The sequence below is a fragment of the Spermophilus citellus genome (genome assembly GCF_964194105.1).
Source record: "Spermophilus citellus genome assembly, chromosome: 3".
In the NCBI taxonomy this organism is placed as follows: domain Eukaryota; kingdom Metazoa; phylum Chordata; class Mammalia; order Rodentia; family Sciuridae; genus Spermophilus; species Spermophilus citellus.
In genome coordinates, this window is record NC_138184.1 from 219,260,870 (window position 1) to 219,282,916 (window position 22,047).

Below are 22,047 nucleotides of genomic sequence, written 5' to 3' on the forward strand. Positions count from 1 at the left end.
AAAGGCATATTTATTTAGTCAACACGCTATTAAACTTTATTTCAGTTGTTTCTGACTTTTCATAAACATATCTGATTATTCTGGTGAAGATTGTTTTTGCCATTTAAATATTCCCTTATTTTTTGGCAGCAATCCTATCTTAATTCAGTTAGACAGTCATAAACATTTGGCCATCAAATACTTGGATTCAATGAAGCAAGGATCAACAATATACTAAAAAGAAGGGTGTCTGTTCTGATGTGCACTGATGAGCACAGGTTTCTTCCTGTACTACCTCTCTTGAGATGTCTATTATAGACTACTTGTTTGTGTCGTCCTGAATTCCAATGTTGATTTTAGCCTCCAAATAGTTAGCACTGGAGGGTGGAACTCTTGTGAAGTAATAAGGTTTAGATAAGGTCCAGGGGATGGAGCCACCAGGAAGGGTTGATGGATTTGATAGGAGGCTGAGGATATAGTTAGGTTTGGATGCGAGGTGTCCCTCAAAAGCTCACATGTGAGATTCTGTAAGCAGATTCCGAGGAGAAATAATTGGGTTGTGAGGGTCTTAACCCAATCGGTAAATTAATCTCCTAACAGGAATTAACTGAGTGGTAACTGAGGCGGTGGGGTGTGCTGGAGGAGGAGGTCGGAATTGGTGATGTGGCTTTAGGGTATATTTTTGTATCTGCCAAGTGGAGACCCGTCTCTCTGCTTCCTGGTCATCATGTGAGCAGCTTCCCTCTGCCACACTTTTCCACTATGATGTTAGGTTCACCTCGAGCCCCAAGGAGTGGAGCCAGCCTTCTATAAACTAAGACTGCTGAAACTATGAGCCCTTAAATAAACCTTTCCTCCTCTACAGTTGTTCTGTTCTGGTCCTCAGTAAAAAAAAAAAAAACCTGCCTAAAACAGTACATCAGCAAACTAGGAGGCTGGCTCCCCCCAGATTTGCCTTGGGTGTTCCTCACCAGCCCTCAGAACTGTGAGAAACAGCATGTGGTGTGTAAGGCACCCCACTCTGGTAGTGTCACAGCATACTGAGCCGAGACCCAGTGCTCTCTTCACCTGTCTCTGAGGCTGCAGTTTCCCATTCAGCCCTGCTCCATGTACTCCAATGTGCTTGTGCTCAGGGCTTAGTGAGTCCTTCCAATACATCTGCATGGGAATCCTGTGTGGAAGCTTCCACTGTGAACCTTCTCTGGATGATCCATGGGAAGAGGAAGATCTGGGGAAGAGCTGGAGAAGGAACCAAGGCAGAATGTGTGGGTACACTCTCAGGGAGGGCTGAAGGGGACAGATCATACCTCTAGATGACCTTTAAGACCTAGGGTAATACATCTATTTTCTACAAATTTATCCAAATTTGTACTTTCTATGGCCTCTGGTTGAAATTAGTACCTAATCTGGGGTTGGACTTGAAGAGACACAGGTAGTGGGAGTGGGCTGAGATAGTCTCCAGATGCCATGCCTGCTATAGTAATGATCTTCCAGCCAGAAAACAAGATCTTGGGAAATATATGTAGGTGGATCTTTGGAAGATGTAAAATAAAAAAAAAACTGTAATTAAAAAAATCTGCAGCTAGAGATGTCCTTTATCCTGAGGTTTAGATGGTTTGAAGAATAAAATGCAGACCACCTGTCACAGAATCAGTGATGCACTGTGAATAGGGACCCTTTGGGTTTCATTGAAACTTTACTCTGAAGTATTTTGATGACTTTGGCAATTGATTTTAACTCTTGGTACTTTAGTGTTGTCATCTCTGAACTCTTGATCTATCAAGGCCAATGCATGACCAAATGCATAATATAGTTGAATTTCCAAACGCAATACATGTAATATGTTAATAATAAAACTGGTAATTATTTTGAAAAAAATAAAGTGTTAGCAATGATCTTCTTTACTTGCTTATCTGCAATGCTACCCACAGAGTCTGCTGCATAGTAGGTGATTGATAAGTTAAAACTGATTAGGTTTGATGAAGGACTAAAAAAAACTTCAAATTGTGTCCATAAAAAAGCGAGTTGTCTATTAACCTTCTTACTTGGTAGCAACTGTCAGGAGAAAGCTTATCAAAACCAAAGCAAGGACCATTCTTGGGCAGATGTAGTATGCAGCAAAATGGCTTTATTGAGATGTTGATTTCAGGCATGGAAGGAGAGAGAAGTTCACTAGCAGCACTGGATCATGAAGACATAAAGGCATTTAGTTGGCAGCCATGGTCTCCTGAATCCAGTCCAAGTATTTGCAGACCTTGGTGTAGACTCCAGGTTTGCCCTTCAGAGCACAGCCAGCGCCCCAGGAGACAATGCCCTGGAGCTCTCCATTGCAGGCCACAGGGCCACCAGACTCACACTGAAGAAGAAGGAAAAGAAAATCAGAGCACATGTCCATGTCCAGGGGGCAGAATGGGCTGCACAGCCTTCTGTCCTTATCCCTGGGCCATTATTGCAGACTGCCGATCCTCCATGGAACACCTTCTCTACCCCTGGAAATCCAACCCTCAATCTCATTACACCTATTATTCCTCTTTTTCTGTAGCCCCTCCTATTTCTGTAATAGCTCCATAGGTTCAAGCAAAGGTGAGGACTGAAGAGATTGAATGCCATCCCGCCAGCCCTGCTCCTCTTAACAGCTATTCCATTCCACCAGATACCACTCAGAAGGGTGCCTGGATATCAGGGCTTATGTATCATCTTCTTTTCATCTATTTTTCCTTAATATTCATCATCAATATCACAGAAAGAAAACTTGTCGTTGTCTCAATGATATTGCTCACTTCTCAAAATCATTCCCGGGGTCAGTTTTACAGTATTCTATATTTCAGAAAAGGGAAAAGAAATATGATGGAGAAGGAGAGTGAGACAGAGCTGGACAGAGGCAGAGTAGCAGACACTCACCTGACAGGAGTCCTTTCCTCCCTCCAGGAAGCCCAGGCAGAACATGTTGCCAGTGATCATGCCTGGGTAGGCCTTATGGCAAGCAGGGTCAGAGAGCACTGGCGTGTCCAGGCACTGCAGAAGATCAGGATATTTGACTGTTGAGTGAAACAGTGCAAATGGAAGATTACCCACAACGTGGATGAAAATTTTTTTTTTCCCACGGCACATCCTGTCTTTCAGGATGTTCCCACTGTTATCCCAGTTGCCAATGACTTCTAATTTGGGAGAATTTTTTAGTTATAATCAACAGTTCTTCCTGCTCTAACCATAAAATTGGTGGTCAAGATCTCAAGTCCAGAGACTGTTTTGTAAAGTGGGTGTACACTTCAGGCAGTAGCAAAACCCTCAGCCCCTGTTTCCCTCCACAGGCCTAGTTCTCTGTATATCACTACACACACTTAATTAAATAAGTTTCCTCTTATAACAAGTTCATGTCTGTTGTGTGTTCTGCATGCCCTCAGGAAATAAATCTTCCCCACTTAAATAGTGTACTCTAAGACTGCTTATTTCCAATAATAACTTCTGTTAAAATTTGGATTAATAATCCTATGTGTATTTGCCTCTTATGTTCTGAAACTTTGTACCTGTTTTCATGGTGACATTTACCTCCAGAGCTCAGTGTGTTGCCCCAGCCAGACACAAGACACTCAGTCCCCACAGTTGGACAGGATCTTGGCAGAGAGATAGTGGATACACGAGAGTTGATGGTAGCAGGTGATTTCAGTTTCAGAAGCATGATGTCATTATCCGCAGTATCTTTTGAATAGTTGGGGTGCAGGATGATCTTGGTGGCATCAATGAATTGCTCATCACCCTCAATGACATTGATGTTGTGTTCTCCCAGACGCACCTGAATGTTCCTGGTGTTAAGAATTAAAAGTTTCCTAAGTATGAACAAGAACTTCTCCTTCCTCTGATCCCCTAATCATGAGCCCAAACCCAAGTACCATTCTCTTCAAAAACTCTCAGTCACATGGGCAATCTTGTACTTAAGGTATTATTGTGCACTACCAAATGTGGAGCAGGTCAGAGAATTCCTTAGGTAAGTTTCACTGCTAATAACTAATCACAACCCATCATCTTGTTAAAACAGTAAGGTATAGGAATAGAAACCAAATGACCCAATAACATATTTGGAGATGAAAAGGATATTGGTGAAGATTAACCAACACCTGCCACTTCTCCACCAGTTAGTGTCACTGAGTATCGTAGGGCGATGAGACAAGAGTGAGAATTATAACAGAATACTTAGAGAGTGGAAAGAATTATGCGATTTTAATGTTTTTCTGTGCATACATGCATTTTATTGTCTCCACACACCATTGACTTTTGTTAAGTGATTATGGGTAGGACTGTATTGATTCATATTCTTAAGCTAATTCCGGAGATAATTCATCTGCCACTGTTTCCCCTCATCAAAGACAATAAGGGCATTGTAGCATGAAACTGTCTCTCACAAGTGTTGCATCACACAATACTTGAGGGTATAACTGGGGTCAATGTCAATGAGGGTGATGAGCTATTCACTGATGCAGCCAAGATCATCCCACACCCCAACTATTTGAAATATAACGTGGATAATGACATGATGCTTCCGAAACTGAACCTGGATCTGAAAGCTTTGCCCCCCGTACATCACACTGTGGTTTGCCCCATTGTGCTCTGGTGGTCCCATAGAATGAATTGATCTTAGAGAACAGCATTTGAGCATTGGTCACTTACGGCCTATAGCAGTGAGCTGCTGACAGTACCCACTGGTCACTGATGAGGGAGCCACCACAGTTGTGGAAGCCAATGTTGAGGGACACCTGGTAGGGCAGGGAATTCTTCTCACAGGTGTAGCCCCCCACAATCTTGTCATCATCGCCATCAATGGGAAGTGCAACTGACAGGAAAAAGTTGAGAACTTTGTTAAACAGATCCATCTTGCAATTTCTACGCCACCATGAAGTTTTTGCAGATTAACTAGAAAAGAGATGGCCATTTTTTATTGTCACAGTGAAACAGAATAAGGAAATTTAAGGTATGTATTTTAAAAAAATATTTCCTATCTTTACCACTTAATGCTTGTAATATTACTATTAATTAGCATCTAGTGTTTAAATTTATGCTTTAAATTTGACATTTCATGTTCTTATGTGTTGCTTTCACACACACACACACACACACACACACACACACACTTTTTACACAGTACATGCCTGACCACCATAAGGAATGCTTTTTACTCAAAACCCTGCATCCCAGCCATGGAAATAGGTAGAAATCTCTCTAGGAATTTTGTTGGTATATGTCTGTGCTGGTGGATGGGGTATTGGTATTGGATAGCTTTCTCCATAAAGTAACAGAAAGAAACTTTTAGAAGCCACCTGAGAATATTATGGTCTGGAAGGAAATAAAGAGTTGTGTACTTTTATTCTTTCAATTTATCTCCTCAGTTCAAGTCTAAATTTCCATTAAATCGTCTGACAGAACATTATGTTTTCCCTCCCCCACACTGCCCTTAACTCATTTATCTTTGTAATATTTGCCAACGTCTCCGGCATATTCTAGTGTGGCCCATTGATTTGTCAAGATTTCTTACCATTCCAAATGTCTGTGATTCTATTATATGAGCTCTATTTTTCCAATATTTTAAAATGAGGTTAGGAGAGAAGTTTTGAAACATGAAACTACATGTTTCAAATTTAAATCAACCCAATTTAGGAAAAAATAGTATTACTTTTTAGTAGTATAAAAATTACTGGTATCAAAATAGAAACAGTCATTTGTTTACTTTTTTTCATGATTTAAGGACATGTAGAGATATCATTAGGAAAGTTGTAACAAAAAATACCTAAAGCTTCTATTCTTGAAAATAATAAATATCTTTGCCTGTTAGATCTCAGGTAACAACTAGCTCTTTAGTATCCAGGAGACCCAACCTTTGACATTCACAACCTTTTCAAGAGGCACAAATTAGTTTCAGTTGTTAATTCCAAATTCTTAGGTCAAGATGTGTACTCCTTTCACATAGACTCTTCTTTCCCTATCTCTCATTCTTCATAGAATTTGCCAGGATTTCCAGGACAAGTTTAGCTTTTCTATGCTGTTTATTTGAACCTGTCCTGATGACCATAACCTTTGCAGGGAAAATAAAATGTCAATATCCCTAAACCTGTATGCCTGACCCTGCTATTTAGATATTTCACCCTTCCTGAGTACAGAGCCTGCATCCAGCATTCATGGTTGCTTTCCTGAGCACAAGGCAATTGCACACAGAGGATCAACACCTGCTGATTGTTCCTTAAGAAGACTCACCAGCAGCTCCCAGGAGGGCAAGGAGAATGAAGGTCTTCATGGCTGCTCACTGAGTCTGGACTGGGAATGGGATGGAGGTTTTCCACCCACAGGTATTTATACCTACAGTTTGTCATTGACACCATGGCCACAGGAGCCAGGAAAGTGATTTCACTGGAAACGCACATATCTAAAGTTAGAGTCACTTCTCTGATACAGAAGGTGACTCAGCACCAAATTTAAACATCTACATTTTGCCATTTTTCTTAAAGGTTGTGAGAATGGAAATCAAAGACGCACCTGGTGGGAAGTATTCCCCACAATAGGAAAATAAGTTGGATTTAGGTCATAGGTCACAGGTCACAAAGCTCCAGGTTTCTGCATTCCTAGACAAAAACCTAAGGTTCTTTGTTTTCTCAAGTGTGAATGTTTGTCCTAAAGAATATTTGGAACTTGCACCCTTGGTGTTAATTGACATTGGCTCTTGCACAAGTCTATACTTCATGTCATGGTAGTTCTGATCTTGCATATCTATGTTAACTTTTCATTTAAGAAGAAGCAACTTGTTTTCCTAAGAAATGATAAAATTGTTCTTATTTTAAATTATAATAAAAAGAGTAAAGTAAAAACAAAAATAATAACTTGTGTTTAGATTACCTAAATTTTTCTCTAAGTTGGGTATATAATAGTCCCCTTTATTTGTGGTTTCATGTTTTGTGGTTTCAGATACCCACATCAACCAGGACCCAAAAATATTAAGTGGAAAATTCCAGAAACAAATAACTCACAAGTTTTAAATAACTTTAATTATAGTACATTGTTCCATTTGTTGTATTTTATTATTGGGCATTGTTTATAAGCTCTGGCTTTGCCTAATTTGTAATTTGAACACTTCATAGGTATGTATGCATACAAAATCATCCTACGTAGGAGTTGGTAGTAGGTGTGTGATTTCAGATATCCACTGGGGACTTGAAATGTGTCCCTCATGATAATGGAAGAACTACTCAATTCTTGATACTTTCTCTATATTAATGTAGCAATCCTCATAAGAATTATGCAAGCTAAGCTACCTGTTATCTTTCCTACTTTGCTGGTAGGAAAACTAAGGACACAAAGGTATAGGGGACTTGGTAAAAAGCACACAGGAAGCATCAGGCAGCACTGGAATTCTCAGATGTCAGGTTCTGTGGAAGGGTATGCATGCCTTGACTCACTCAGTCCTCACAGGCAGCATGATGAATGTTGTGCTGTAGCTTTCACCCTGCCAGAAGCTTAGAGAAGTCAACATTGTTTCCAGAGTCCCATAGCTGTTGACTGGTTGATGAGAGCCTTCAGACTCAAACTCCTTTCAAGGTCCATGTCCTCAACTGGGACCCCTTAAACATAATAAATATGGGAGACAGTTTGAACTCTATCAAATTCAAGACTAAATTCCAGGAGTATACAGAATTTTGAAAATTACAAGAAATAGGTTCTTGGAACAAGAATGACTAGAACTGATGGCGGAAGGACACAAGTACCAAGAGTTACTGATTCTCAAGGCAAAATAGCCTCTAGTTGTAGAAAGTACCTGGATTGTACACCTATAGCATAAGTCTCAAGTTGCCTACCAGGAGCAAATTATCACTCTTGAAGTTGCTTTTCATCTTTTTGTTTGGTTTGGTTTATTTTTGTTTGAAATTTTGCTACTATAAAAACAACATAGTCAAAAGCAGTTTCCCAGCCCTGACACTGTTCAAATTTTGGGCCAGATATTATCTGTATCCAAACTATAGCATCCTTAAAAGTAAGCTTTGAGAAGTGACTAAGGTTCCATGTGAAGTCACATACATATTTACATATATGGTCATATATGATTACATATGTATCTATAATTCTATGTACATATTAGTCCATCTGGATTGTTGGGATAATGTTAGAGGTATTATGTAAACATAGTTAGTCTTGTGGAAAGAATTTGTGCCTCAAGGTTAGAAGACTACATCAGTTAATGGGAAAGAGTGTGAATTATCTTATTCTTAGGATTTGGGAAGTCGTAAAAAATATATTGAGAAACAAAGGGATCATTGAGTACAGTGATTCCCTACCAGTATCTGGAAATCCCATTCACAGAATAGAAACTAAAGGTGAATAGACAGAGCTATTCACAACAAATCAATATCTCTAAAACCAGACTTATTTATATGTATCCCTTTAACAGATTGACATTGTAAAATGAATTTTGAAGTAAAACTGAAATAAAACTGACAGTAAATATTTGTACATAAAAAATTTAAAATCTTACTTGCCAGAAAAGATGAGAATGGTTTTAAAATAATGAATTGAATAAGTTTTCTAGGAAAAAAAGTCATGTATTTGTTTTAATAAAGCAAATTTTCTTAGATGAACTAATCTTAAATACTTATTGAGGTTTTTGATTCAAGAGGAAAATAACAATTAGATTATGAAGTATACCTAGTTGAAATAAAGTAACATCTTCCCAATGTATATATTCTAGAAGAAAATAAATATATGTTCATATTTATATACAATATGTATATTGACATGAATAGCTAAGCTTCTAAGTAGAGATATTACTTCATTTAAAGTAGCTATAATCTATTACAACTGTAAAGTTGAGAGATAAGAATTATCTTCTCCAAGATAAAATATATATCCGTTACTGGAATCAGGCTCAGCAAATAAAAACCTTTGTTCCTATGCAGTTGCCCCTAATCTCAGTTTGCTACCTCTCTGCATTTTTATATGTGATAAAAAGACACTATGCCTCCCTGGATCTCACTGAATCATGAATTAGGCTTTTATATGTAAGTGGTTTCCGTGGACTATTCCACGTGGCTCTTTAAAGTGCAGGGTTTTAAAAAATACTTTTTAAATATACTTTATTTCATTAGGCTTTAGCAGAAGTAGGCTTTCCAATCATGCATCCCTTTTCCAGTGTCCTTCTGCTCACTTATGTGTCCTGATTAGCCTCACATTCTGTTGGCATCTTGTCTGCTTACTTATCAGCATGAATCTACCAGGAGGGCAGGTTGGCACTCTATGTATCGCTATTATATCCTTAGTGCATACAAAAGAGCCAAGAATCTCACAGGTCCCCAATAAGTATTTAATGGGCACATGACTGATTAATGAATATAATACTTATATTTTCTCCACTGAAGCATACACCATATTTATCCAGTCCTCTATGTTTATTGGAGTTTCTGATTTTCCAGGGTTAGGTAGATAATGCATCAGTAAATATGTGATTACTCCAGTGCATATTGTACTTAGTTTTTTTTTTTTAACCTGACTTTCTCTGTGTCACTCTCTTAACTCAATCTGATTAATCAAAGAATAGGCCCACCAAATCTGAGCTTTGTAAAGACTGGGATTCAGGATCCACAGATTAGATTTTTAAAGAATATTGCCTCTGTACTGAACATTTACAAATATATCCTTCTTGTCATTATTCCCTAACAAGATAGAAATACAACTGTTTACATTTCCATTGTGCTAGTGTTATGGTTTGGATATGAGGTGACCCCTCAAAGTCCATGTGTGAGACATACAAGAATGTTCAGAGGTGAATTATGAGAGTTGTATTCTAATCAGTGGATTAATCCAATTGAATGGATTCATTGGGTGGTGACTGTAGGTAGAGTATGATTTCAGACTAGGTCACTGGGGTGTGCCTTCAGGGGGTTCATATTTGTCCTGGTGCCTCACTCTCTCTGCTCCCTTGCTGTCATAAAGTGAGTAACACTCTTCCACCACCGTCTTCCACCATGATGTTCTGCCTCACCTCAGGCACAGAGCTGTGGAGTTGGCGGAGACCAAGAACTGAACTTCTGAAACTGTGAGCCCAAATAAACTTTTCCCCTCTACATTGATTTTTGTAAGGTATTTTGGTCACAAAGATGAAAGAAAGACTGACTAACACAATTAGGTGCCACAAATAATCTAGAGATAATATTAAGATATGCACAGGTTATACACAAAACTACCTCATTTTATACAAAGGAATTGAGTAGCTGCAGATTTTACTGAATGTGGAGAATCCCAGAACCAATTCCTCACAGTTGCCAAGGGATGACCGAACCAAGAAGGTTATGTTTGTTGCAGAAGGAAAAGTCCACCCCTTGCTCTGAGGCTCTGTCATGTAACTTATTATAGTTTTATTGTTTTATTTGATCCATGGTTCAGTTAATGAGTCACTGTAAAATGTCCTCAATGGATTACAGGAGGGAAGATTTCAAATAAACTTTCTGCGAACAACTTTATCCTTCTCCCTAGATGTACAGATAAGGGAGATTGCACATCTAGAGGCATTTTGTGATGAGAAGTTTTTATCCTTAGGCTAAAAAGCTGACCGCAATGAAAGCACAGGGCAGAGATGGAAATAAGGTAATGGCATTTTTTTTTTTAAGTTGCTGAATTCAGCCACCCATGAGGCGCTCCTGCTCCTGGGCTTCCTTTGTGCATTTCTAAAGAAGTTTTGAAGGGGATAATACTGGAACTCCATGCTTCCTGTGTGGTAAGATCACATTATAAATTCTGTACCAAGTGTGTATTTTAATAGAAAGAATTGCTAAGACATAAGTCCATGAGAAAGAGCATAAGAATCCACATTTTGGTAGGAATTCACAAATTGTGAAGAGTTAGTTTTTAAACAAAGCAAGAGACTGAAAGTGACAAGCAGAGGTATGGAAATGTGCTACTGAATGACCTCGAGAACAAATGATTTGTCTGGCCTTGCCTCACCTTTCTTGGGCCTGCCCTGAGTCCCCCTCATTAATGCACCTCACCTTTCTTGTGAGCTGTCTGAACCTCCTTTACCTGAGTCGTAAGGTAATAGTGGCTTGGTGGTGGTGATGGGAAGGACAGGGGAATCTTAAACTCATTGGTTTCTAGAGAGAATCCTGAGATATTTAGTGAAGGTCCATCTAAAGCTGCTTATTTAAAGAGAAGTTTTATGCCTAAGTGTCCTTCAACAAATGAATGGATAAAGAAAATGTGGTATATATACATAATGGAATATTAGTCGGCTATAAAGAAAAATGAAATCATGGCATTTGCCAGTAAATGGATGGATCTGGAGACTATCTATGCAAAGTGAAATAAACCAATCCCCCCAAAAAACAAAGGCCAAATTTCTCAATTTCTCTCTGGTTTGCAGATGGTAACTCACAATAAGGGTGGGGGAAGGAAGAATAGAAATTCACTGTATTAGACAAAGGAGAGTGAAGGGAAGGGAGAGGGAACAGGAATAGGAAAGATAGTAGAATGAATTGGACATAACTTCCTTATGTTCATATATGAATACAAGACCAATATAATTCCACATCATGTGGAAGGCATTTCATGTCATTCTAGTGATTGTCACAAGGTAATATTGAGAACTTAGGGACTATCCCCTCAATTTTGTCATACAGAGTTATAAAAGTTTGGAAAGCAGGTCATGAGCACAGGTTTCTTCGTGTAGTCCCCTCTCCTGAGATGCCTAGTGAAGACTGCCTGTTTGTGTCCCCGTGAAGTTCACATGTTGAAGCCTTCACCTCTGATGAGACGGCACTAGAGGGTGGGGCTGTTAGAAGACAACAGGAGGGTAGAACCACCAGGAGGTGATTTATGGATTTAACGGGAGGCTGAAGGTACATCAGCAAACCAGGAGGCCAGCCCTCCCCAGACAGTAGCCTGTTTGTGCCTTGGCTGTTACCAGCGTCCAGAATGGTAAGGAATAGTGCAGTGTGTAAGGCACATGGGCTGTGGTATTTTTGTTCAGCAGGGAAACTTTGTTCTGAGCTGAGACACTGCTTTTTCACCTCTCTCTAAATCTGCGTTTTCTCCATTCAGTCCCGCTCTGTGCACTCCAATGTGCCTATGCTCAGAGCCCATTATGTCTTTTCAATTGTTCCAGAACAGATCTGCATGAGATTCCTCTGCAGAGACTTCCATTGGAAACCTTCTCTGGATGATCCGTGGACAAATAAAGATGTGGGGGAGAGCTGGTGGGGAACTAAGGCAGTGTGTGTAGGGTGTGCTCACAGGGAGGGAGGAAGAGGAGGGATCAACTTCTAGTCCTAAGACCTTTATCTCAGGGGAATACATGTATTTTCTGAAAACTTCTCTGCATTTGTACTTTCTTTTGTCTAGAGTTGAAATTAATACCTAAACAGGGTTGAGACTTGAGGGATAGGTGGTAGGAGTGGGGCTCAGATAGTCTTCAGAGGCCATGCTTGATATAGTAATAAACATCCAGTTGGAATAAAAGATCTTGGGGAATGAAAACATTTATGTAGGTGAATACTTGGAAAATATAGAAAAATGAAGATATTTTTAGTATCTTGCATGTAGAACTTCCCTAGGTAGGCTTACAAATCTTCATTTGCAATGTAGAAGAAACAAAGAAAACTTGTGTCACTGCAGCAGCAATGCATGGACACAGTGGGGCTTCACGGTGGCATTACTGTGAGGTGTTTAGATGTCTTAGGGCAATAGATATTAATTTTGTGCATATTAGTGTCATTTTCTCTGAGTTTGAAAACGATTAAACAAAAAAAAATAAGGCAAGAACAAAGGTATATCGTTAAATCTTAAACCAACATTTTCTGAAATATTGTTAAGTATTCTTATAGTTATTTACTAACAGTTTGATGGTAACAGTGAATTTGTTTATATTTATATCCAGAGTGTCTCCTATAGATCCTTCAATAGAGTAGGTGCCCAGTACATTTAGTTTCATTAAATTGATGAATGACTAAATAAACTTTCCATATCTCTCCATGAAGGAAGCTCCAGTGACTATTCACCTTTTTACTTTGAGGCAAGTTTAAGAAAAAATTCATTAATACCAGGAAGGATCATTCATAGACAGTTAAGGTGCGGAATAATATGTCTTATTTAGTTACTGGTTCCAGACACTTAAGAAACTTGAAATTTAGAATGGCAGGTGGATCATGAAGATAGAAAGGTGTTTAGTTGGCAGCAATGGTCTCTTGAATCCAGTCCAGGTAGTTGCAGACCTTGGTGTAGACACCGGGTTTGTCTTTCAGAGCACAGCCCAAGCCCCAGGACACAATACCCTGGAGCTCACCATTGCAGACCACGGGACCACCCGAGTCACCCTGGGCAAGAGGGGAAAGACAGTCAGAGTTCTTGTTCATGCCCAGAGGCAACAATGGGCTCCAAAACATTTCTCCAAGATCCAGGTGGTATACTTTTATCCAACCCCTAATATTCTATATGATATACCTTTTCTCCTCCTGAAAATGCAACCCTCAATCTCCTCCTATATCCCTATTGTTCTTCCTCCTTACTCATAGCCCCTCCTCTTTCCTAGGTAGCACCATAGGGCCAAGAAATCTTGAGGACTATACAGATCAAATGTGGTACCACTTGTCTTGCTCCTTTTTACAAAGGTCGCATTCCACCATGTGCCTCCTGAGAAGGGCACTTGATGACCTGTTTGCACACCAGTTTCTAGGTATCAGTTTTACCCTCTTTTACTCTACTCATCATTACCACAAAAAGAAAACTGTAATTTATCTCAAAGCTGCTGTTCCCATCTCACAATTCGTCCTATGGACTCCATAGTCCTCTGAGTTTCAGAGAAGGAGAAACATGGTGGAGAAGAGAGATGCTCTGGATGAAGCAGGAGTCTGGGACACTCACCTGGCAAGAGTCCTTTCCCCCCTCCAGGAAGCCTAGGCAGAACATGTTGTTGGTGACCAGGGTAGGAATTGTGGCAAGCAGCGTCAGAGAGCACAGGAGCGTCCAGACACTGCAGGAGGGAAGGATATTTGACTGTGGAAAGCAAGAGTGAAAATGGACCATTATTCACAGGGTTCCCTGATTTCATTCTATTTCCTCTCTTTCACAGTATTACTCTTCAGTGTCCAAGAAGCCAGTGACTTGTAATATGTGGGAACATTTTACATAGGTTGTCCACAAAGTTCTAATCAAGTGTTTCTTTGACAGGAGCATCACTGGCCACAGATGTCAAGTACAGAGACTGTTTCTAGAGAAGGTGTATACTTTCAGCAGTAAGAGATTATAAATGTCTCTGTTTTATTTCTCTCTTGTTTTCTTTACATCTCTGCACAAATCTAGAAATATTTTAGATGAGTACCTTGACATTTTTATTGTCAAGTAATCTTTCTTCATCTTCTCCATGTTCTCAGGAAAGAACTTTTTTTTTTTTTTAAAGAGAGAGAGTGGGGGGGGGGAGAGAGAGAGAGAGAGAGAGAATTTTTAATATTTATTTTTTACTTCTTGGCAGACACAACATCTTTGTATGTGGTGCTGAGGATCGAACCCGGGTCGCACGCATGCCAGACAAGCGCGCTACCGCTTGAGCCACATCCCCAACCCAGGAAAGAACTTTTACAGATTTCATTTAGCATCACATAGGAGTACCTATACCCAAAGCTATCCTTAGGCAACCTTGCCTTGAGTGAAGATTTAGACTAACTGACCCTCCAGTGATCTCACGCCTGGTGCTTGTTTCCAGTTATCATTTACCTCCAAAGCTCGGGGTGTTGCCCCAGCCAGACACGAGGCACTGAGTCCCAGTGGATGGACAGGATGTGGGCAGAGAGACCGTAGACACTCGAGTGCTGATGGTGGCGGGGGAAGTCAGTTTGATCAGCATGATGTCGTTATTTAAGGTGTCTTTATGAAAGTTGGGGTGCCGGATGATCTTGGCTGCCTGAATGAACTGCTCATCTCCCTCAAGGACGTCAATGTCAAGTTCTCCCAGACGCACTTGGAGTCGGCTGCATTAAGCATTAGAAGTGACCTAAGTATCCAATCAGAGCTTCTCTTTCCCCAATCCCCAGTCGTGACCATGAACACAAAAGCATTCTCATCAAGCATTTTTTCAAACAGGGGATTGTGCCCTTAAGGCAGCATATATGCTGCAGGTTAGAGAGGTCTTTATGCCAGTATCATGGCTTGTACATTGTGTTACAATAGGAAGGCCTAGTAATTGGAAATATGACCCCAAGTAAAGAGTTGGATATGGTAATGAGATTGGTGGCACTTTCCATATTTACCCACTTTGGAATCACTGAGTAACACAGAGAGAAGAGGCTGGAGGACTCAAAGACAGCAGGATTTTAAGGGAAGAGACTGTGTTATGCTTGTTTGTATCCTGTACTGGAATTATGATGCCTCTCATCACCTCCATGTGCCATTGCTTCCTGGTTAAGCTGTGATGGAGAGGACCAGGATTGACTCCTGGTACTTCACCAGCCACTCTGTCCCCTCCACATCTTTAGTACCAGCAGTTAGAAATACATCAGGAAACTCCAGAGTACTGCTCCATAGGAGACCCTCAACCTGTTGTACAATGCTGAGTGGGTCATCAGGACTCAGAATCTGAATCCTGTATTTAACAAGAATAACTACTGTCATGCTTCCCGGGTGGAGGATAAACTCGTCTTAGCACTTGGGAATGTGAAGTCAGGTCACTTACAACTTGTAGCAGTGAGCTGCAGTCAGCACCCACTGGTCACCGATGAGGGAGCCTCCACATAAATGGTAGCCCATGTTTAGTGACACCTGTTAGGGCAGGGAATTCTTTACACAGGTGTAGCCTCCCACAATCTTGTCATCATCAGGAGTGGGGACAGAAACTGATAATAAAAAAGTTGTAAACTCACAGTCAAACAGATCCATCTTGCAATTCCTATTCCACCATGAAGATTTTTTAGAGTAACCAGAAAAGAGATGACAGAGTTCTCTTTTCTCACACAATTGAGAGAAGGAGGTTTAAGGATTTCTAAAAAAAAAAATGTATTATTCTGTACTTTTGACACACACCCTTCTTGTTCACTACGATGAAGCATATAAGTTTTCATAAGTGCATTAAATGTGATATGCTGTGTTTTCATAAATATTCATTCTCCCGCAACACACACACACAACTTCATACATGGGCACTTGAGAATTCAATAGAGATCTTTCCGTTTTCACAATAAGTACTTGATCACCATGGTTGAAGTTATAAAATCATGGTTACATAAAACTGAGTTTTGAGCCATGTAAATTGGTAAAAATCTTTGCAGTAATATTACTGTTGTGTGTTTGGTCAATAGGATGTTGGTTTTGCATAGCTCTCTCAATTGGGTAACATAAAAAAAGGAAAAAAAACTTTTAGAAGTCAAGTGAAAATATTCCTAGAACATTGTACTTTGCTTCTCCCAATTTGTTGCCTTGGATCTAACTAATATTCTATTAAATCATTTTAGATAGCAAGCACATTTATATAGAGGATAGACACTTACTGATTGGTTTGTTAAAAAGACTCACCAGCAGCTCCCAGGATGGCAAGGAAGATGAAGATCTTCATGGTTCCTCACTGGGTCTGGACTCAGAATGGGATGAAGGCTTTTCATCCTCAGGTATTTATACCTCCAGTTTGTCATTGACAGACATGGCCACACGTGATTTCACTGGGAAAAAAAAATGATTTCCTTGGAAACTCACATATCTCATTTTAGATTGACTCTGTGAAACATGGAAGGTGATTAAGCATCAACGTTAAACAACATCAATTTTCCAGACATTTATGGGAATGGAAGTCATAGACCCACCTGGTAGGAACCGTTCTCCATAATAGGAAAATAAGTTGGAGTGAAGTCATAGGTCAGAGCTCCAGGTTTCTGCATTCCCACACAAAAAAACTAAGGTAATTTGTTGTTTTAAATATGTACTTTTTCCTAAGGACTATCTGGAGCCTTGAACCTTTGTTGCTTAATTTATATTGGCTCTTGCACACACTCACATTTTGTCTTATATTAGTTCTCATCTTGTATATCCATGTTAACTTTTCATTATTAGAAGGAACAATGTGTTCTCTGAGAAATGGATTTTTTTTTAATTCCAAGTAAAATAAACTAATCCTCCAAAACCAAAGGCTGAATATTTTCTCTGATATATAGATGTTCATTCACAATTAATTTTGGTGGGGCAGTTAGGGATGAATAGAGTTACTTTAGATCAGGTAATTTGTTCATCTTTGAAAAAGTAATAGGAAAAAAGGGGAAAGTAAAACATGATAACAAGTTACTATATTTCAAGGGTATACTCATCCCCCATATCTGTGGCTTATCTTTTCAGGTTTAAGTTACTCAGGGTCAACCATAACCTAAACATGCTCAATGGGATATTCTAGAAAAAAATGTTTTAATAAATTTTAAGTAACATTCAGTTCATTATATTGCATATTTCTTTATTTTTTCAATACAGGTAGTTGTTTATCTCTTACTGCACCTAGTTTATAAATTAACCTTTATTATGGGTAAATATGTATGTGAAAACATTATATATGAATTTGGTACTACAAGTAGTTTCAAGACTTGGAATGTGCTCCTCCTGTTAAGAGGGCACCACTGTATTCTAATTTAATAATCTTCATAACAACCATATGCAATATCTGTTAACAGACCCCATTTACAGATGGATCAGTAAAGGCACCATAGATATAAGGAACTTTCACAAAATCACACAGCAAGCCCACAGTAGAATGATACCAGAGGAAATCTGGCTTCTAAGTTTGTGTTCTTTCAAGGCAAGGAATCTTGGCTTAGTTTAATGCCAGTGCAGTGAATGTTTCCTGTGGGGGGGGGGACTGAAGGGGTGTCCATGTGCTAACTCTATCAGAGATACCATTATAAATGTTGTACTATAATTCTCATCATTTTGGAAACTGAAATGAGAGTCTTAGAGAAGCCAAACTCTTATTCCATAATTTCATAGCTCTTGTGGTAAATTCAAAGTAGAGAGTCAGTCAGTCTCATCTCAGGACCAATTTCCTCAATGGTAATGCCATAATGCCACATCTAGCTGGGCACGGTAGTCAGATTCTACACCTCTACAGAAATATAAAACCACCTACCAGGACAGTATTTCTGCTTGAGTAAATTATCACTCTTGAGGTTATTTCTGTATATGTTTGTTTTATTTTCATTTGATACTATCTGCATGAGGACATCATAGTCAAAGGCACAGTTTCTTAACCTTGACTCTGTTGACATTTGCAGTCAGATGCTATCCCTATTTAAGCTATAACCATTATGGTTTTGATGTGAGGTGTTCCTGGAAAAGCTCATGATAGACAATGCAGGAATGTTCAAAAGTAAAATGGTCACATAATGAGAGCTAACCTAGTCAGTGTATTAATCCATTTGATGGATTATCAACTTGAAGAGACTGAATGGTGATAACTGTAGGCAGGTGGGACGTGACTGGAAGAAGTAGGTCACTGGGACCACACTCTTGGGCAGTATATATGTTTCCCTTGGTGCTGTCTCCCTCTGCTTCCCATCTGTCCTGAGCTGAGCAGCCTTCCTCCGCCATGACATTCCACCATGAGGTTCTGCCTCACCTTAGGCCCAGAGCAATGGAGACAGCTAACTGTGGACTGAGAACTGTGGACTGGAAACCATGATTCCAAATAAACTTGCCCTCCTCTAGTTGTTATTTTCAGGTATTTTGGTCATAGTGATGAAAAGCTGTGTCCCATAATAACATCCCTAAAAATAAGCTCTGTTTTGTGTCTAAGGTTTCATCTTTGACATATATATATATATATATATATATATATATATATATATATATATACACACACACACACACACACACACACACACACACACACATTCACAAGGGACATAAAGAATAGTGTGCAAGGTTATATATCAAGAACAAATTAGCTTTGTTGAATAATTTTTTTGCCTCAGTATGAGAAAAATAGTTCATTAATTAAGAAAATAATGAGGTGGCATTCTGTTGGTGTTGGAAACATGGGGGGAAAATTAAGAAACAAAGGAACCACTGAAACTGTGATTCCCAGCAGAGGGCTGAATATCCTATAACCTACTTGAAATAGGAACTGAATGTGAATAAACTGAGCTGTTGAAGAGTAAATGAGTATCTCTAAACTGAAGACGTTTGTATTTGTATCCTTTCGATATATTACAGTCTTAATTGAATTTGAACAGCAAGTCTAAAACATTACTGTGAGAGAAAGCATTTACATTTAAAACATTTAGAAATTATTTTCATAGAAGATAAGAATGGTCTACACTAAAATAATGAAACTCGTCAAATTTTTAAGGGAAAAGAGGTTTATATCGGTCTTATTAAAGAAAATTTTCTCAGATAAAATGATCTTGATATTTATTTCTTCTTTCTGTGATACTAAAACTAGGTTTTGAAGCTCATCCCTTGGAACATCTGAGAGAGAAACATGTTGGAGAAAGAAAGATTTCATTCACTGATCAAAGAAAGGAGAAGCGAGGGCTCTTGCTCATAGAAGTTTCTCAACTCCAGCGTTGAGGGGTTACAGGTACAGGGTAAGAATGAGTGCTGGGATAGGTGGGCAGAGAAATAGTCCTGTCTTTTCTGGGAATAGGAAGAGCTCTTCCAGGACCTCGGGTATCACTTCTTTTCACTCCTTTCAGGACATGGAGTCTCTGGTCATGGGATCTGGTCGTTGTCTTTAACCTTGAAGAAGGAGAGAAAGAGATGGATCAGAAAAACGCTAAGGCAAATTACCCTTGTACTTTAATTTTGGACAAAATGTTTCCCAAGTGATTGACATGTTTACATGCAGAGCTGAGGAGAATCTGACCTATGGGTTAAAGCAGCAAAGACAACAGACACAAAATGAAGACAGATGCCAGGCAATTTCATGCTGCTATTGTCCCCAGAGGACAACTTCAGCCCTGGTGAAGAGTGAGTTTCAGCAAAAACAGCCTGCACATTCCTGAAAGTTAATCTAGGCAACTGCTGTCATCCACACACCAGAGAGGTTATCTACAAGTTAGTGGGAAATTCATAGAATATTTCCCAGCCACGAGTAGCTAAACTTCTGAGGATAGCTATGACTTCAACATATATAGCTATATGTCTCTAATTAAAGAGTCAACTACTCAAAATCCCCAGGAGTAAGAGATGAATATATATCTTTTGCTGTAATTAGATAAGTTGAAAAGTTTATGCGGTTGCCCCTACTCTCAGATTGTGGCCTTTTTGAATTTCCTTACATTCTCTGTGAATACCATCTGCCTCTCACTGGATCTTACTGAATCATGAATTCAAGACTTATTTATAGTCAATATGCTTCCATAAACTCCTCTGACTCTTTCAAATGGCTCTTCATTTTAAACTGCAGTAGGCTTGGATTGATAGGTCTTGGATAACTTTCTTTGATTATGTATTAGTTAAAGTCTGATTCCCCATCAAGCATCCCTTTTTCCAGGTTTTTTTTTTGTTAAAAATATTATTTTTCTAATTAATTATACGTGACAGTTGAATGCACTATGATTCATAGTACACAAATGGAGCACAATTTTCATAACAGAACTCTGGTTTTAAATGAACTAGAGTCACACCTGGATGCAATTATACGTGTACCAAGGTTAATAATGCCATCTAATTCCATCATCTTTTCTGTCCCGTTGCCCCCTCCCGTCCTTTGGCCCCTCCCAACCTCTCTCTCCCCTTTGCCTAATTCAAAGTTCCTACTTTCATCCCCCCCTCCAAATTATGGATAAGCATGTATTTATCAGAAAAAGCATTCGGCCCTTATTTTGGGGGGATTGGCTTATTTTGCTTCGTATGATATTCCGCATCTCCATCCATTTATCTGCAAATGCCATAATTTTATTCTCTTTTAATGCTGAATAATATTCACGTTTACATATATATCACAGTTTCTCTATCTATTCATCTATTGAAGGGCATCTAGGTTGCTTCCACAGTTTAGCTATTGTGAACTAAGTTGCTATAAATTTTGGTGTGTCTGCAGTATGCTGTTTTTAAGTCCTTTGGGTATAGACCGAGGAGTGGAATAGCTGGGTCAAATGGTGGCTCCATTCCAAGATTTCTAAGGAATCTCCATACTGATTTCTAGATTGTTTGCACCAATTTGCTTTCCCACCTGCAATTTAAGAGTTTGCCTTTTCCCCACATTCTTGCCAACACTTTTTGTTGCTTGTATCATAGATAACCACCATTCTGACTAGAATGAGATGAAATCTAAGAGTAGTTTTGATATGCATTACTCTAATTATTAGAGATGTTGAACATTTTTTATGTACTTGTTAATTGATTGTATATCTTCTTTGAGAAGTGTCTGCTTAGTTCCTTAGCTCATTTATTGATTGGATTATTTGGGGGGGTTGGGTATTAAATTTTGAGTTCTTTGTTTATCCTGGTGATTAGTGCTCTATCTGATGTTTGTGGTAAATATTTTCACCAATCTGTAGACTCTCTCTTCAAATAATTAATTGTTTCTTTTTTTGAGAAGAAGCTTTTTAGTATGAACTCATCCCAGTTTATTTAAGTTATAAATAAACCATAACTTATTTATAGTCAATATAGTCTTGGTTTTACTTCTTGCTCTTTTGGGGTCTTGTTGAAAAAATCAGATCCTAGCCCAACATGATGAAGACTTGGGCCTACTTTTCTTGTAGTAGGTGCATGGTCTTTGGTCTAATTCCTAGATCCTTGAACCATTTAGAGTGGAGTTTTGTGAGTGGTGAGAGGATAGGGGTGTAATTTTATTTTACCACATATGAATTTCTAGTTTCTCCAGCAACGTTTGTTGAAAAGGCTCTCTTTTCTCCAATGCACATTTTTGTCACCTTTGACTAGTATGAGATAACACATTTATGTGGGTTTGTGTCTGTGTTCTCTATTCCACAACTCTATTTTGGTTCCAATGCCATGCCATTTTTGTTACTATAGCTCTGTAGTGAAGTTTAAGTTCTAGGATTGTGATGCCACCTGCTTCCCTCTCCTTGCTAAGGATTGCTTTGGATATTCTGGGTCTCTTATTTTGCAGATGAA

General features: G+C 39.1%; 1 protein-coding gene and 1 pseudogene across 3 annotated transcripts; both read right to left on the minus strand.

Moving 5' to 3' along the window:
• Window positions 1–2,185: 2,185 nt before the first annotated feature.
• On the minus strand, window positions 2,186–16,540 carry LOC308645852 (cationic trypsin-3-like; the record flags this gene model as incomplete). Of its 2 annotated transcripts, none has more annotated exons than XM_081288273.1 (5): window positions 2,186–2,335; window positions 2,881–3,017; window positions 3,529–3,782; window positions 4,645–4,807; window positions 16,501–16,540. In XM_081288273.1, 5 exons carry the CDS (start codon window positions 16,538–16,540, stop codon window positions 2,186–2,188), a joined length of 744 nt encoding a protein of 247 aa, XP_081144399.1. The 2 variants fall into 2 exon arrangements, with proteins under 2 accessions (XP_081144399.1, XP_081144398.1); XM_081288272.1 differs by lacking the exon at window positions 16,501–16,540 and adding an exon at window positions 6,223–6,262.
• Window positions 13,164–15,867, minus strand: LOC308645322 (trypsin-like; annotated as a pseudogene). Its single transcript has 4 exons — window positions 15,665–15,867; window positions 14,710–14,963; window positions 13,861–13,992; window positions 13,164–13,313 (listed from the first exon to the last, which is right to left on the minus strand). The product of its transcript is annotated as a trypsin-like (transcript).
• Window positions 16,541–22,047: the final 5,507 nt, after the last annotated feature.